The sequence below is a fragment of the Trachypithecus francoisi genome, unplaced genomic scaffold (genome assembly GCF_009764315.1).
Source record: "Trachypithecus francoisi isolate TF-2019V2 unplaced genomic scaffold, Tfra_2.0 Lachesis_group5, whole genome shotgun sequence".
Classification (NCBI taxonomy): Eukaryota; Metazoa; Chordata; class Mammalia; order Primates; family Cercopithecidae; genus Trachypithecus; species Trachypithecus francoisi.
In genome coordinates this window covers 148,044,786-148,062,521 of record NW_022681470.1, presented here as the reverse complement: position 1 = coordinate 148,062,521, position 17,736 = coordinate 148,044,786, and the positions used below count along the sequence as shown (strand labels likewise).

General features: G+C 59.6%; 1 protein-coding gene and 2 long non-coding RNA genes across 3 annotated transcripts in view; 2 read left to right on the top strand and 1 right to left on the bottom strand.

Annotated features, from left to right (window-relative positions):
* REXO1 (RNA exonuclease 1 homolog) overlaps nucleotides 1–14,067 on the bottom strand; it is a 33,402-nt gene extending 19,335 nt beyond the window's left edge. The window contains 1 exon segment of the mRNA XM_033199899.1: nucleotides 13,763–14,067. Within this exon segment, the coding sequence (XP_033055790.1) occupies nucleotides 13,763–13,919 (157 nt within the window). The 5' untranslated portion in view covers nucleotides 13,920–14,067.
* On the top strand, nucleotides 5,976–8,194 carry LOC117076425. Its single transcript, XR_004434365.1, has 2 exons — nucleotides 5,976–6,588; nucleotides 7,672–8,194. It is a non-coding gene; the product is annotated as an uncharacterized LOC117076425 (long non-coding RNA).
* LOC117076426 lies at nucleotides 10,153–10,751 on the top strand. Its single transcript, XR_004434366.1, has 2 exons — nucleotides 10,153–10,233; nucleotides 10,415–10,751. It is a non-coding gene; the product is annotated as an uncharacterized LOC117076426 (long non-coding RNA).
* Nucleotides 14,068–17,736: the final 3,669 nt, after the last annotated feature.

Below are 17,736 nucleotides of genomic sequence, written 5' to 3'. Positions count from 1 at the left end.
GGCACCATCTCACAGCCGAGGACCCTGGGAGTCAGCAAGGGCACCCAACTGGGATCAACAACGGTGGCTGCCGGTTCCTCTGTGTGGGAAGAGCCAGCTCCCAGGCCAGGAGGATGCTCCCGGCAGGGTAACGGCCAGCTGGGGCTGGGTGTCAGCCCCCACCGAGGGGGAGGGTGGTGGAGGCCAACAGCACGCTCAAGGGCGCCCTGCACTCCCAGCCCACTTCACTGAGGGAGGCTCCGGCTCCTCCCTGACCCAGCTGGCTGCACAGCATACCACCCCTGCCATCCGCCTGGTGAACAGGGCAACTAGTGCCAGCCCTCCCCCAGCCCCGCAAGTCCTGGCTGCCCAGTGACGTGGAGAGTCCAGGCCAAGGCCACTGTGGAGTGAGCTGCAGAGATTCATGCGGGGGAGGTGACAGAGCACAACTACTGAGGAGGGGCAAGGCCGGGTCAGGGAGACACTGGTCTCTCCTCCCAAGGCTCCAGCTAACGGGGATGCAGAGAGGAGGAACAGCCCGCCTAACGGGAAGGCTCTCCTCCCCAGGCAAGGGTGGGCAGCAGCGAGACTGGGCCCCAGGAGGGCAGGCCGCGGTGGAGGGGACTGAGGCATCTGAGGGGCTAAGGATAAGGGACTCCACTCAGGGGCTTCCACCTCCTTTCCCTGGACCCCAGGGCTCTAAGACACAGCCTGCAAGATCAGCCCAGGCCAGGGAGCCAAGAGTCATTGGCAATACACACACCAGCCAGCAGACACCCTCAGGCCCTTCCCAAAGGAAGGAAACTCAGACCTCCGGACATTGTGAACTCTGAAAGGAGAGACCATTTCCCCACCCAAAAGGTGCTTTTGGAAGGTCTTGGAAGGAATAGCAACTGCCTCCCAGGAGTGGAGCCAGGCCCCCAAGCAGAGGGCAGGACCAGGGACAGGTGCTAAGGGTCCAATCTGGGGAAGGTGGCCTTGTCTTTCTAACTAGAAGCCTGTGTGAGGACTTGTTTTGTTGTTCTGTGGAGACAGGCATTGCCCACGCTGGAGTGCAGTGGAGCCATCATAGCTCACTGAAGCTGTGTCTCCCCGGCTCAAGCGATCCTCCCGTCTCAGCCTCACAAGTAGCTGGGGCCACCTGCGCGCACCACCACATCCAGCTAATTCTTTTCTTTTTTTGGTAGAGACGGGGGTCTCACTGTAACTGCCCAGGCTGGTCTCAAACTTCTAAGCTCAAGCAATCCTCTCGCCTGGGCCTCCCAAAGCACGGCTTGTCTTACAAGGGCTATGAAACCTGCCCCAGCCTTCAGCCAACAGGTGGGAAGGAGCAGGGGCACCCGGAGGCCGGAGCGGCACACTCTCCAGAGGGGCTTTCAGCAGTTCCACTCTGGGGTGGAGGCTGCCACCGCCTCCACAAGGGCTGCACCAAAAAGAAAGCAGGCACACTAGGCGGGTCCAAGAAGACCGAGGTCAGGATCTGCACCAAGGCCTCCCCTCCCTCTAGTTACTGGGCTCCCCCGCCCTGCAGCTGTGACCCGCTGGTGCTAGAAGGCAGAGTCCTGGCCTGGGCACTCCATCCAGGTCTGGGAGTTTCACACAGGAAGCTGCCTGGGGGTTGGCCATGGCTGCCTGCAGCTCAGAACAGGGGGCACGGGGTGCTGAGCCCCTGAAAGGTGACCTGAAGCTGGTACGCACCACTGCCTCCCTGGGCCGCCCTGTCCCACTCTGCCCGAGGGGGCTGGGGCTGGGTACCTGTCAGGACTGGAAAGGCCCCAGGGTGGCATCTACATGCCGCTGGGTGCCCTAGGAGCCCACCTGGGGGTCACATCTAAAGGCCAACTCGGCCAGGCGCCGTGGCTCACACCTGTAATCCTAGCACTTTGGGAGGCGGAGGCGGGCGGATCACTGAGGTCAGGACTTAGAAACCAGCCTGGCCAACACGGTGAAACCCTGTCTCTACTAAAACATACAAAAAAAAAAAAAAATTAGCCAGGCCTGGTGGCAGGCGCCTGTAATCCCAGCTACTTGGGAAGCTGAGGCAGGAGAATCGCTTGAACCTGGGAGGTGGAGGTTGCAATGAGCCGAGATCGCACCACTGCAGTCCAGCCTGGGCGACAGAGCGAGACTCAGTCTCAAAAAAAAAAAAAAAAAAAAAGCACCCAGCAGGCCCAGCCCCTGCCCCAGGAGACCGCTTGGTGGGCCCCAGAGGCCTCTCACTGCAATGAGGCATCAGCAGGACTGGCCCCTCCAGCCCAGGCAGTGGGCCCCGCACGCTGGCCCCAACAGGCCAGGCAGGAATCCCAGAAGGAAACAGACAGTCCCTCCGGCCTGGGGCTTAGCCGGACACTGGCATGACAGATAAGCAAGACTCCTCCCAACCTAGTCCCCAGGGGAGCCATCTGGGCGGCCTGAGGCTTTGAAGATGGAAATAGGAGAGAGCATTCCCAAAACAGCCACAGTGGCAGAGGAGGACGCACGGGGCTGACCCTCGCGAAGCGCAAGGCAGGGGCTGGTTGTGTCCATGAGAGCGCCCGCCCCATGATAGACCCCTCTGGGAAGAGGGGTCTGGAGGACAGCACCCCTGAAGCCCACCTCCTGTGTATGGCAGAGTAACCATAAGGTCCCCACAATGTCCACTCTGGGGGGTCTCTGCTCCTAGGGCCTCCTCTCCCACCCTCACAGCGGGATGTCCTCCAGCCCCATTCCTGGACATGCAGGTGCCCGGGGCCCTCTACGCACAGCCCACTGGACAGATAGGAACCCACTGCTCAGAGGCAAAGGGACCAGCACTCCGCAGCCAGAGGAGGCCCACAGCTCCTGGACCACAAGGGGCAGGAACAGGGTCACCTGGAGAGGGCTTCGAGGAGGGGTCCAGCCCATGCTGGGAGCCTGGACCTCCACCACCCAGCGGCTTCCAAGACCCTCCCTGAAACCCAAGGTGCCCCAGCTCTGCCCCACCCCCACACCAGACTCCGCCCAGATAGCAGAGCTTGCTGTGGAGGCTGGGCTGTGCCTGCAGCAGCAGCACCAGCACCAGGGGTCCACCCCACGGACCATAGGGTCCTCCTCCACTCCCAGGGCTGAAATCCGAGCCTCCCCTCTGCACCTCGACAGTGCAGTGCCAGGGCTGCCCAGCAGGTGGAGTCACACAGCAGGGTCCAGGGGAGAAAAAGAAAAAGGTCCCAGCCTGACCGGGGACCACCAGCTCCGCTCTCGGAGGCGTCCTGGGCATTTATTCACCTCATGGGGTGGCCGTCCCCACGTGCCATGACTGGACGCGCTGCTGTCCCAAGGCGTACAGCTCAAGGCTGGGGGACAGGGTCGGTAACCAGGACAGAGGTCAGCTGCCTTTCAAAACAATGTAGAAACAGGCTGGGCGCAGTAGCTCACGCCTGTAATCCCAGCACTTTGGGAGGTCGAGGCGGGAGGATCACCTGAGGTTGGGAGTTCGAGACCAGCCTGAGCAACATGCAGAAACCCTGTCTCTACTTAAAAAAAATTCAAAATTAGCCGGGCGTGGTGGTGCATGCCTGTAATCTCAGCTATTTGGGAGGCTGAGGCAGGAGAATCGTTTGAACCCGGGAGGCGGAGGTTGCGGTGAGCCAAGATCATGACATTGCACTCCAGCCTGGGTGACAGGGCGAGACTCCTTTTCAAAAAAAAGTAAAAATAAAAATAAACTGAAACAGAAGGGTACAAATGGTAAAGGACAAGAACCGGAGGGGAGGGGCCTGACTGCCACCACATGATGGGGCGGGGCCGGCGAGGCCTTCTCCCCTGTGCCTCTCCATCCCTGCCAAGAGCCCTCCTTGGCTGTGAGCCACTTCCACAGTCCACACAGAGCAAGTTAAGAGTCCAGCTCTCAGCCAGGCACAGTGGCTCACGCCTGCAACCCCAGCACTTTGGGAGGCCGAGGTAGGCGAATTGCCCGAGCTCAGGAGTTTGAGACCAGCCTGGGCAACACAGTGAAACTGTCTCGACCAAAACACAAAAAACCAGTCGGGCGTGGCGGCGTGCTCCTGTAATCCCAGGTATTCGGGAGGCTGAGGCAGGAGTATCACTTGAACCCGGGTGGTGGAGGTTGCAGTGAGCCGAGATCACACCACTGCACTTCAGCCAGGGCGACAGAGCGAGACTCTGTCTCAAAAAAAAAAAAAAAGAAAGAGTCCAGCTCTCAGCTCCTCCTCATCCCAAGGTCTTTTCTGTCCCCCAAAGCACATTTCCCAGTGGGTGTTTCCAGGGTTCCTGTGCTCCCCGTCACGCACAGAGGACTAAAAGCATCCAGGAGCCCTGCAGCCTCTCCCAGGGGCTCACAGAGAAGCTGGAGCGGGCACCTCTGCGGGGCACTGCCTCTCAGCCAGGGGTTCACATGTTCCGAGGATGGGTGCCGTGGCACCTAAGGAGGACCCCACACACCAGGGTGACTGCAAGCACGAGCTGTTTTTGTCACTTGGTGACCTGTGTGCAGGTGCTGGGGGCCGGGGGCGGGGGCGCTGGCTGACAAGGTGGGCCAACCCTGGCCCCATCATTCATTCCTCCAGCACATGTTCTCTTAACACCTGCCCAGGACCTCAGAGAGGGCACACAGCCTGCATAGCGCAAAGGGTAGGGCCCTCCCTCCCTGTCTTGTTCACTTCCCCAAAGTCCATTTCCTCCAGGCAGCCCTCCAAGGTCCTCCCTGCAGAAGCAGCAGTGCCGGGCATGGTGCCTGGGATACAGAGGTGGAAGGCATGGTGGAACCCTCACCTCACTCCACCTCCTCGACCAGGGCACACAGGGCTGTGGTCAACTCGGACCTGCCCAGGCCCACTTCCATGGCTTTCAGATCCTGCCTCCCTGGGGCCTGCTCCTGAGGCAGTGCTGGCTCCTTTTTGGTCTCTGAGGGCCTCTGAGCCACCATGAGAGGAGGAGGGAGGGGTCTCAGAAAAACGGACTGTGACCTGTGACTGTTAACAGGGTGCAGATGGACCTATCGCCAGGACAAACGGACAGGCTGGGAAGCCACAGGGTGGGGATACACTTGGAGTGCACGCTGGGCCCACACCCCCAAGGACACGCTCCCGCCACCTTCCTGGTCCTGCCCCCTGCCAGGCTCTTCTGGGCACCCCAGGCTTGATGGAGTTGGCCCAGGGCAGGTGTCTGCAGAGATATGAGGAAGGAAGGAAAGTGGGAAGGGGAAGGAAACACTGACCCAGAGGCACAGGCCCCTCCATGCCTGCGGCACATCAACTCTCCAGACGTGAGTCTCTGTGGGAACAGGAAGAGACTGCAGAAAGCCAAGAGTCGCATACTGCCCAACCACGGCAGCACTCCCAGGCTGGAGACACATGAGACAGCAGGTCAAAAGTGAGCCCCCGCTGGCCACAAGCTCCCAAGCAGCCCCAAGCCCACAGCATGAGAACATTCGAGGCTTTCAATGGGCTGTCTCCATCCCCAGAGCCCACAGCCCTAATCCCACTTCCAGCCACAGGCAAACTCCTACTCATCCTCCAAAACCCAGCCCAGTAATTGTGTGCTTGGAAACACTTGCCCCACTCCCCTACAACTCCAAGTAACACCTGGGCCCACCCCACGTCACCCACTCCACTCCCTGCCACTCCCAGTGACAGCTGCCCTCTCTCCTGGACCCGGGCCCACACCACGTCATCCCCTCCACTTCTGTTTCCCGAGTCCCCTCAGCCTAGACCCACAGACATTGAGTCCAGATGGACCCAGAAAGGGCCTTGGAGGGCAACAGGACCAGCTCCTGGCTTTACAGAGAACACTGAAGTCCTGTGGAGTGTTTGTCCAGGCTCAGCCCACAGCTCGTCCCGAGTCCGCCCACAACCACTCCTTTCCTGAGGCTGGAAGCAAAGGCAGGTTCCGGAACCCCGGCCTCCAGGCATGCAGCCTGTCATGGGACGGGAGACGCTCTGTCCTTGCAGCCATTCCCAAAAACTTCTCAGAGCCTAAGGAAGGGACAGCCCCGAAACAGCCAGTACACATGGGGCTCCTCCAAGGGTCCCCGAGGACTCGGCTATTAGCGGAGGAGGAGGAAAGGCGACGTGAGAGGTCCCCATGAAGCTCAGGGACCCCCAGGATTGCCCTGACAGGCTCCTGGCTCCCTGGGACCCAGGTGTCTCCTTCTACCCTGTTTATTTCCTTTTCAGGTTTTTGCTTTTTGTTCTGCAACAGATCATACCAACAGTCTACCCACTGCGTGGACAGCGTAAGGAGCAAGCCACGACCCTGCGCCCCCAGCGCTCCCCCAAAACCTGCCTGCTCCTCTCCAGGGACTGCTTTGCAGAAGGGATTCTGAGGGTGGGGAGGAGGGTGGAGGAGGACAGCGTTTCCTCGTCAAAGTGAGGCCTGCTGCGGCACAGCCTGCACAACGTTTCCTGTCACACTCAGACACCACGACCCCATTGTGCACAAGAGCTCACGGAGGTTCAGGAAGCAACAGGCTTAAGGGGAGAACGCCCAGCAGGCGGAGGCCGGAGCCTTCCTAGCGAGCTCTGCCCCACAGAAAGCCAAGCAAGATGCCTTCATTCCGGGCTGTGGTCTCCAGAGGGACAGAGGCCGGCCACTGGCACCTGCGCCTCAAGTCTGCAGTCCCTGGAGGAGACGGTAAAGCTGCAGAGGGCGGCCGGGCGCGGTGGCTCAAGCCTGTAATCCCAGCACTTTGGGAGGCCGAGACGGGCGGATCACGAGGTCAGGAGATCGAGACCATCCTGGCTAACACGGTGAAACCCCGTTTCTACTAAAAAAAAAAAAAAAAAAAAAACTAGCCGGGCGAGGTGGCGGGCGCCTGTAGTCCCAGCTACTCGGGAGGCTGAGGCAGGAGAATGGCGTAAACGCGGGAGGCGGAGCTTGCAGTGAGCTGAGATCTGGCCACTGCACTCCAGCCTGGGCGGCAGAGCGAGACTCCGTCTCAACAACAACAACAACAACAACAACAACAAAAGCTGCAGAGGGCTCTGGGAGGGGCCGGGGGGGCGGCTCAGGCACCACAGGAGTCCCCGGAACCCCTCCCAGCTGGCACGCTTGTCCCTGCTGACCCCGGCCCCAGTGAGCTGCTCTGCCTCTCCTGTCTCAGGCTCTAGGGGCAGGGACGGTGCTTCTCAGGGCCTCTGCCTCTCCCTATAGGCCAGCTCAGCCATCCCTCTCGAAAACACAAAAACAGGCCCCGTGCAGTGGCTCACGCCTGTAATCCCAGCACTCTGGGAGGCCAAGGCAGGTGGATCACCTGAGGCCAGGAGTTCGAGACCGGCCTGGTCAACATGGTGAAACCCCATTTCTACTAAAAATACAAAAATGAGCCAGGCGTGGTAGCAGTCGCCTATAATCCCAGCTACTTGGGAGGCTGAGGCAGGAGAATCACTTGAATCTAGGAGGCGGAGGTTACCGGGAGCTAAGATGGAGCCACTGCACTCCAAGAGCCTGGACAACAGAGCCAGATTCTGTTGCAAAAAAAAAAAAAACACAAAACAAACAAACAAACAAAATACAGAAAGGAAACACAAAAACAGGCTGGGCCAGCAGACCAGCATCCTCGTCCGCGGCACTACCGACCCCAGGCCAGATCCCTGTCTGCGGGGCTGTCCCTGGCACTGAAGGGTGCTGAGCAGCGTCCCTGGCCTCCGCCCTCTCTGTGCCTGCACCCCCAAACTGGCAACCAAAACATCTGCAGACATCTCCCAACATTCCCAGGGTGCAGAACTGCCTGTCGGGATCCGTCACTGCTCTACTGAAGACCTAAGCAAAGAATCCTAAAATATGAATACCAAAACCAGTCCCGAGGGACACGGCCCACGCCTGGAGACAGGCTCTGGGCCCAGAAGCCAGGTTTTCAAAGCCGCCCAGGCACTCGGGAAGTCAGGTAAGGACCTCAGAACCTTGGAAAAAGCCCCCCCCCACAAAAAAACAGAATCCAACCTCATCTGTGAGGCTTCTCCTGTGGCTCTTCCGCATTCTCAGAGGTTTCTAAAACAAACATTTCCCCAGGTCAGAAAACAGTACCTTCCAAAGTCAAGCACCCAGACACCCATGGCAACACAGACAGGCCCCCAGGCCCTGGGAACACAGACAGGCCCTGGGAACCCTGCGCTTTTCCCATCGCCATCCACCTGGAGGAGAGCTGCCAGTGCAGTCCTGCCAGCATCTGCAAGAAGGCGGCTGCTCCAGAAACCCCAGGCCCCTTTCCTCTAATCCCCTCCACGCAGGAACATCAAGAGCCACCCATCCTGTGGTGGGAGCATGGGCTGGGGTCTCCTCCTCCTCTAGGCCAGGGCAAAGCTTCAACCCCCAGCCAAGAGGGTCCCAGCTCCCCAGGGCCCAGAGCCGCAGCTGGACTCGCAGGCTCCCCGGCGAGCGCTGAAAAAGAAATGGCCTCAGCACCACTGGTGGTTGTCACCACTGGGGTCGGGGAAGCCCAGGGACGCTGCTCAACGTCCTACAATGCAAAGAACGGCCCACCAGACAACAATCTGGCCCCCAATGTCCCTAGCGGCAACCGTCCCTCCAGCAAGCTCCACAGCTGCCACTCCAGGCCAGGCAGGTGGCCCCGTTGGTCCAACTGCCCATCTGCCACCTGCTGGTAAAATCACCCCCAGGTCCTCATACGCCCCGGCCAGGCCTGGGAAACCAAAAGAAAATACTGCCGGCTGTGGGGGTTCTCCCCCAGAGTCCGTTCCTTCCTGGACGCAGCTCGCTACGGATGAAAAGTCGCACCGAGGACAGCACACACTGTCAGGTCTCTGAAGTGGTCAGATGGCAGCTTCACTGCCCCACGGAAACCCAGTTGTCACCCACCCACCAGGAGGCAGTGCAGGACGCAGCCAGTAGGAGTTCCCAACCCTCCTGCGAGGCCAGAGATGAAAACAAGCCACCCTCTGCAGCGAGGCGCTGTTGTTGGCCTCCTGCTCCCTTCTCACCTGACTCAGGGGCCTCAGAGTTTCCCAGGAGAGCCGGCAAGCCCTGCCAGATCAGTAGGATCCTGGGGCTCAGCTGCCTACGTGGGGAGGGGAGGCCGTCACCCTCACCAGAGAGCCAGGCCTGCCTCAGGCCCATCCTTGGAAGGTTTCAAGTTCCCTCCTTCTGTTCCCAGCCCACAGAGGCTGGCAGCAGAAACGGCTGAGGAGGCAGGCAGGGCCCCGGCCCACCCACATCCAGCCCAGCACCCCCAGTCACCAGCCACACGCACACAGGTGAGTGGCGTCCCAACGCTGGGCCTCGGTTTCCTCATCTGTCAACCGGGAAGAGCCACTCGGCCGGGCGCGGTGGCTCAAGCCTGTAATCCCAGCACTTTGGGAGGCCGAGACGGGCGGATCATGAGGTCAGGAGATCGAGACTATCCTGGGTAATATGGTGAAACCCCGTCTCTACTAAAAAATACAAAAAACTAGCCGGGCGACGAGGCGGGCGCCTGTAGTCCCAGCTACTCGGGAGGCTGAGACAGGAGAATGGCGTGAACCCGGGAGGCGGAGCTTGCAGTGAGCTGAGAGCCGGCCACTGCACTCCAGCCTGGGTGGCAGAGCAAGACTCCGTCTCAAAAAAAAAAAAAAAAAAAAAAAAAAAGAGCCACTCCCACTGCTGTTTGGGGGTCACAGGCAGAGTCCGCCCAGTACTGATGTGGCAGCGGCCAAGTCCAGACGTAGGCACCCCAGGGCCCATGTGGGGGGCCGCATCTGAAGAGCCAGGAGGAGGAGGATCCCTGCCCGACCCAACTCTGCTGGAAGGCTCACGAGATAGTGGGTACACGGCAGGTGGGCTTCAGGGCTCCCCATGTACCTGGAGCTGCTCCCTGAGCGCCTCTACCCAGGACCCCTGCCCTCTACAGATGCAGTTCTGCAGAGTCGCCTGGACCCCCAGCTGGGACGCCGCCAATGGCCCCATCCAGAACCACTGGCACTGGGCTGCCAGATCCTGAACCCGACTGCAGGACCCGAGGGCAGGAGCTGTGTACCCCGCACGTCTGCCCCGCACACACGCCTGCCCCGCACACACGCCTGCCCCGCACACACGTCTGCCCCGCACACACGTCTGCACCCACTTTGCAGTATAGGATGGCCCCTTCCCCAGGCCCAGGACTGTCCTGCTGGGGCCTGAGTTGGCCTGTGGCGCAGCACCTGCATCCCCTCAACGCAGCGCCCTCAGCCTCTGCCTTCCTGGAGGAAGCATCATCTGGGAGGGCATTCCTGCCAGAGCCACGAAGTCCTGGGCTGAGGCCCAGTGTACCTCTGGAGAGCCCTCGGCTTTCCTGCAATCCTCCCCGTAAGGGTTCCCTCTCCTGGAAAACGTCGTCCTGCCTCTCAGTAGGGCACAGACACTGTGAGATGCCGCAGGGAGAGCGGGGCAGTGGGCAGGGGCCTGGGCTCTGAGGTCAGATTGGAGGAAGGTGGGATCTAGCCCTGCCCACTCCACAGAGACAACCAAGACCCTCCCCTACCAACAGGCTGCAGCCAAGGCCCAGGCAGCAGACAGCGGCCACTGTGAGGAGAGTAACGCTCATTTACAACTCTAGGCCGGGATAGAACTTGCCTCTCTAGGCCGGGGCTGCATGTCCCTGCATCCCAGGGCTACGCGGTGCCCGCCATAAGGGCTGCTGGACCATCCCTCCAAGCCACCCTGAGCAGGTCCAGCTGGCTCTCAAATGGCTGAGCGGCCCAGCACGGTGCTTCACGCCTGTCGTCCCACCACTTCGGGAGGCTGAGGAGAGAGGATTGCTTGAGTCCAGGAGCTCAAGACCAGCGTGGGCAATAAAGTAAGACCCCGTCTCGGCAAAAATTTTACACATTAGTGAGGTGTGATGTCACATGCCTGTGGTCTCAGCTACTCAGGAGGCTGAGCCAGGTGGAGCCCTTGAGTCGAGTTGCAGTGAGTTGTGATGGTACCACTGCACTCCAGCCTGGGCGACGAAGTGAGACCCTGTCTCAAAAATTAATTAATTAAATAAAATGGTTGAGCCTGTCCAGGGATAAGAGCTCAGAAGGAAACCTGAGTCCTTCAGCTGTGCTGCTCAAGGTCGCCAGTGACCCACTGAGCCTGTGACCCAGGGCCCAGGAGCACCAGCCATCTTCTCGTTCCCGTTGCAGCTCCGCCAAGCCTCCCCAACCCTGACTGCCCTGGTACCCTCATCAGATGCTCTCTCCTCCCAGAGGCTCTGGAGGCTCCAGACCTGCCCTGGTCAGGTGGTGGTATGGGCAAAACACGTTCCTTGGTGAGCCCCCATCTCCCCACCAGCAGCAAATAGCTCACAGGGCCACCATGCAGTGCGTGCCCAGCACAGAGCATGGCGCCACAGGGGTCCATGCAGTGCGTGCCCAGCACAGAGCATGGCGCCACAGGGGTCCCAGGGCTAGCTGAGGGCCTTTCACCTGAACCTCTGGCCATTCGCACTCCTGGGAGGCCAGCGTTCCTGTCTATCTCCTCTCTGGAGGCTGCTGCCCTGTCCACCCTGAAATCCCCTTGAGAGGACATGGCAAAGGCTAGATCACGCCAGCCTCTTCAAACCCCATAGAAAACTGGGCGTGTGTAAATCTGCAGGGTGGACATGGGACATGCATTCTCCCCTGGTGTTCTCAGAGGGCAGTCTGATGAGCATGTCACAGAAGAGGAAACAGAGGGTCAGAGGAGCCTCACGGTAAGGAAGATGGATCCTGCCTCTCTGCGGGGGAGGCAGCCTTCTACCAGACAGTAACAGAAAGCCCGACCACCCCACCAGAGATGGGAAAAGGAGTTCATTCTCACCAGCAGAAGGGAAATGCAGACACACCATGGTAAGAGGCAGGCAGCCGCATTTTTCCCATAGGAACGTGGGGCAGACAGGAAGACTACATCACCAAAGTGACCCTCAAAAATAAGCCTTCGGGGCCGGGCGCGGTGGCTCACGCCTGTAATCCCAGCACTTTGGGAGGCCGAGGCAGGTGGATCACCTGAGGTCGGGAGTTCAAGACCAGCCTGACCAACATGGAGAAACCCCGTCTCTACTAAAAATACAACATTAGTCGGGTTGGTGGCGCACGCCTGTAATCCCAGCTACTCGGGAGGCTGAGGCAGGAGAATGGCTTGAACCCGGGAGGCGGAGGTTGCGGTGAGCCGAGATGGCGCCATTGCACTCCAGCCTGGGCAAAAAGAGCGAAACTCCATCTCCAGAAAAAATAAAATAAGCCTTTGGGAAACACATGGGCCATCTGGGATGCACACAGACATCAAAGGCCTGACTCGCGCCGGGTGCAGTGGCTCACACCTGTAACCCCAGCACTTTGGGAGGCCGAAGCAGGAGGACTGCTTGACGCCAGGAGTTTGAGACAAACCTAGACAACATAGCGAGACCCTATCCCCACAAAAAAATACAACAGTTTGCCAGGTGTGGTGGCACGCGCTGCCCACAGCCCCAGCTACTCAGGAGGTTCAGGCAGGAGGATCCCTTGAGCCCAGGACGTCGAGGCCTCAAAGAGCTGTGACCGCACTACTGCACTCCAGCCTGGACTACAGAGTGAGACCCCGTCTCTAAAAATAGGGTGAAAACGAGCATCGTGAGTCGGGTGTCACAGCCTCCGAGAAGCCTCTCCCACGCACTGCCTTCTTCACCAACTCCCAGCCCCCGCCAAAGCTGGCTGTGTGCTCCCAGGACATCACGACCCATGCTAAGGGATCTGCAGGCACATGTGTCGGCAGGTCCCTGAGAGCACAGCCAGCATCGTAGGCAGCTCTGAATCCCCCGCCTCAGGCACAGCAAAGATGCTGGGCGGTGGGGAGCGGACGAGTGATTGCTTGCATCTGTCCACCTGCAAACAACCGCCCACAGGTGCAGGTATCCTAAGCACACTTATCAGGGAAATCAGAAAAAAATGCTACCTTTTCTGGCAAAACAGGATAATAAACCTATTCTGAACTCCCAGCGAAGATGTTCCTCTTTTGAAGGAAAAGGTTCTGAGCTGAGACTGTTTCACGGGAAAAGTAAAAACAATGCTTGAAACTCACGCCCAGTGAGGAAATCCGGGATTAAAGAAGTCAGGGGCTGGGGGAAGCAGAGAGCCACTATCAAGGGACAGAGGTCACAGGGGAGTCTGAATGACATCACACTCGATAACCCTCCCTCCACGCCTTTCCTTGCGATGTCCTTTTTCTCCAATCCAAATCCCACATCTCTTCCAAGAAACGCTGCCATGACGATGTAAACCACCACGACGCTGTGAGGTGGAGTCCACCAACGTCCTCGGCCCGACCAAAAGCATGGAATTCCTCAGAGCCCACTCAAGTAAGCTTTGACTTCCTCCCTGCCCAGTCATGCTGGACACAGGGCTCGACACACTCAGGAGACGATCCTCGGACCATCCTGACTCAACGACTGGAGACTGAGGCTGCCAGAGGAAACCTCTTGGAAATAAATAAGGGCAGCCACCAGCACATGGGGTCCGGGAAGCGGCGGGCGCGAATCAGCGGCAGGAGGAGTCCAGGGCCTGCCTAGTGCCGGCCGCGCCCGTCTCCCGAGCCCCCTCGTGCCAGGCCCGGTGCCCGGTACTCAACATGCGCTCGCACTCCGCCCTCTAGACAGCCCTGGCAGGACGCGTCCTCCTAGTTGACACTTCACACTCGTGAAGACGAAGGCTTAGAAAGATCTAGTGCTTTGCACCGGGTCCCCGGGTGGGTGGTCCCGGTCCCGACAGGGCAAACCGTCGCCCGCGAACGTGTGGGGAGGGGACTGGGCCGAGAAGGGGGACCCCGGGCGGGACCGGAGGTGGGCTCCAGACTCTGGCAGGGGAGCCGAGCCCAAGGCGAGCAGGCGGGCGAGAGTTACCTGCTGCGGGGGGCGCCTCTCCGCCGTCACCGGGCGCGCCGGGGACCCGGGCCCCGCGGTGCCGGAAGTGGCAGTAGGGCCGCCGGCAGGGCCCCCCGGGCGCCCCAGACCAATAGGGGCAGTCAATGGCCCGGAAGAAGCCAGTGGAGCGTAGCATGGTCCGTCCCGCGGCGGGGCCCCGGCCCGGATCCGCCCGGGCCCCCGGGCCCCCTCACTGGCGCCGCGGTCGCCGCCGCCCGCGCCTCACGGACCCCGCCGCCGCCATCTTGCTCCGAGGCCCCCGGAGGCCCTCGGGACGCCGCCGCAAGGGACCCCGGGAGGGGCTGCCCGCAGCGCGCCTGCTCAGAAACGCCGGCTCCCGCGCGACCGAGGCTGGTGGCGGACCCCTGGGCCGGGACAGACGGCCGCGGGAGGAAATAAGGAGGGCGGGGGCCGCCCTGCCTGCGGTCTCCGGGAGCCTCGCCAGCTCCGCCACCCGGACTTTGGCGGCTGTACCGGCGCCATCTTGAGCCCCAGGCCCCTGAGGCGCCAGGGCTGTCCACGGCGCGCCTGACCAAAAAAAGCCCCGCGGGGCCCGCTATCACTCATTTGCATATTATTTCCATTCGTTAGCATATCACCTTAAAGTGCTCTCTGCTGGACGAGGAGAGTTCTGCGAGGAAGTGGCCTTAAACCTGGACCAGGTGAAACCCACGGGTGAATTACTCCGTTCACACTCTTTAAAACTTCCCTCGCCCTGGTATACAGCTAGCTCTCAGGAAACGCCTTAATCTCCCCAACCTCGACTCTTATCATCAGTCTAATGACCAGGTCCATATTCACTTATTTGTTCAACAAATATTGAGCGCCTACTGTATACCAGGCTAGATGGTGCATTTTAACAGACAAACGAGGAACAAGGCCGGGATGGGGTAACTCTGTAGTCTGGTGGGGTAGGCCCACGTCTTAATGGGAAGTTTAATCTGGTGCATTTTGGTGAGATTGTAAAATAGTGCGACTGCTATGTAAAACAAAAAACCCAAAAAGTTTGTTTTTAAGAGACAGGGTCTTGCTCTGTCACCCAGGATGGAGTGCAGTGATGCGATCACGGCTCACTGCAGCCTCGACTTCCCTGGCTCAGGTGGTTCTCCCACCTCAGCCTCCCGAGTAGCTGGAACCACAGGTGTGCAGCATCATGCCTGGCTAATTTTTTGTATTTTGTGTAGAGATGGAAGAAGTTAAACAGAGTTACCCTATGAGCAACTCCATTCCTGGGTATACACCCAAAAAGAGTAGAAAGCAAAGTCTTAGGCCGGGCACAGGGGCTCATGTCTGTAATCCCAACACTCTGGGAGGCTGAGGCCGGTGGATCACTTGAGCCCAGGATTTCAAGACCAGCTTGGCCAATGTGGCAAAACCCTATCCTACTAAAAATACGAAAATTAGCTAGGCACGATGGCTCATGCCTGTAATCCCAGCACTTTGGGAGACTGAGGAGGGAAGATCACCCAAGGTCAGGAGTTTGAGACCAGCCTGGCCAAGATGGCAAAACCCTGCCTCTACTAAAAATACAAAATTAGCTGGGCATGGTGGCGGGCACCTGTAGTCCCAACTACTTGGGAGGCTGAGGCAGGAGAATCACTTGAACCTGGGAAGCGGAGGTTGTAGTGAACCGATATTGCACCACTGCACTCCAGCCTGGGTGACAGAGTGAGACTCCGTCTCAATTAATAATAATAATACAAAGGTTAAGATGGCAAATTTTATGTTATGTGCATGTGATTTTACAATGATAAACGACAGGGTGCAATGATGGGGCGACGTGGGTTGGGATGGGTCATCAGCGACTCTGCAGGGGACCTTATCTAATCTCAAAGCTGTCCCATCACGGGCAGTAGAAGGGCAGACTCCTTGCCATGGCTCCTGATGATGTGTGGGAAATGAAGTCTCATTTATGTGATTGCTCCATCCATGCCAGCTGGTCTTGGTCATTCATTCAGCAAATAATTACTGAGCACCTACTGTGTGCCACACAATGCTGGAAACATTCATAAGCAGAGAACCCCACCCTGGTGGAGGTGGTGGTGTAGGCAGGGAGGCAGACAGTGAACACAGGGATAAGTAAGTGAGACAGCCTGAAACGAGGTGGAAAGTGCTTTGGGAATAGAAACAGGAGAAGAGCCTGGGTTGGGGACAGGCAGGGCTGGTCTAGGTGGTTCAATGGGGAAGGCGGGATTTGTGCGGTTTTAAAGAAAATTAGGAACCGGGCATGGTGGCTCTCGCCTGTAATCCCAGCACTTTGGGAGGCCGAGGCAGGCAGACCACTTGAGGTCAGGAGTTCGAGACCAGCCTGGCCAACATGGTGAAACCTCCGTCTCTACTAAAAATACAAAAATTAGCTGGGCATGGTGACGTGCGCCTGTAATCCCAGCTGCTCGGGAGGCTGAGGCAGGAGAATCCCTTGAACCTGGGAGGTGGAGGTTGCAGTGAGCCAAGATTGCACCACTGCACTCCAGCCTGTGACAGAGCGAGATTGTGTCTCAAAAATATAAAAAATAGATAAATAAAAGATGATGAGGGAGCCAAGCAGGTTTCTGGAGGAAGGGCGTTCCAGGCAGAGGGCACAGCCCTTGCAAAGGCCATGCAGGACTGTGTCTGGTGTATTTGAGGAACAGCCAGGAGGCCAGTGTGGCTGGAGCAGAGTAAGGAGGGGGAGAGAGGGAGGAGGGAAGGGCAGAGAGAGGACGGGGCAGGTCGTGCAGAACCCTATGGGTTTCAGGGAGGACTTGGGCTTTGACCGTGAGGGGAGTGGGAGCCATGGAGGGTTGCGGGCAGAGGAGGAACCAGACTTGCCCCAGGTGCTTATGGACGCCCTCTGGTGGCGGTGGGGAGGACAAACCGTGAGGGCACCGGGAAACCAGGGCGAGGGTGATTGCACTGGTTTAAGTGAGTCGTAACGAGGCTAGACTGTCACGGTGGAGGCCCTTACAGCAAGGAAAGGTGGCCGGATTCTGGATCTATTTTGAAGGTAGAGCCCAGGGAGTTTTCAGATGGGCCAGATGTGGGTGGTGAGACACACAGTCCTTGAGGAGTCCAGGGTGACTCCCCAAGGATTTTGACCTTCCAGGATGGCACTGCCCTCGACTGAGAAGGGGGCGTGGCAAGGACAGCCTGCGGGCGGGAGAGACGCCCAGGAGGGTCGGGGTCCCAAAGGCACCAAAAGGATGGCGCTGTTTCCAGGCACATGTGTTGTGGGTGGGGCGCTGTAATTTAAAAGCCTAATGCGAGTATGTCCGTCAGAGATTAAGGGGTGAGGCTGCGAGTGTAGACACCACATTCTAGACATTTTGCTCCAAAAGGGCAGAAGACCAGGCAGGAGCTGGAGGGGCGCGAGAGTCCCGGGAGTCATGTTTGTGGGGCGTCCGGCAGAATGGGAGGATGGGTGGGGTAGGATTGGGGGTGCACGAGAGAGGTTGCCCTCGAGTGAAGCCGAGAATTCGCCGCCCAGGTTGGGGAGGCATCTGGCGTGAGCCGGCGCCGGCCGCGCGATACCAGAGGCCGACCACCCCCTTCCCCGGGCAGGCTGCAGGCGAAGCCCCCGGGCTCAGCAGGTGTGCAGGAGGGGCCTGCCCTGCCCCACCCCAGCCCCGCCGGCCTCCAGGCTCTAGGGAGCGCTGGAGTCCGGAGTGGTTTTCCCTGGGGAGGGCTTCGAAGCTCTCACCGTCCCCTCTTCCCAATTCCCACGAGGGGAGCTGGCATACAGTAGGCGCTCAATAGAGGAGCACGGGAGCCTGGGAGACGGCTGGGGGATCCTCCGTGGGAGCCTGTCCCGCGCTGGTGAACAGCCCCGGGGGCGCGGGCTCCCCCCATCGCCTGCGGCACCGGAAGGGGAGGGCGGTGGACGCCCCCGGGCGCCATGTCACCGTGCCTCGGTTGCCAGGCAACGGGGCGGGCGGGAAGCTGGGCGGGGGGCGCAGCTGTGCCAGGGCGTGGGT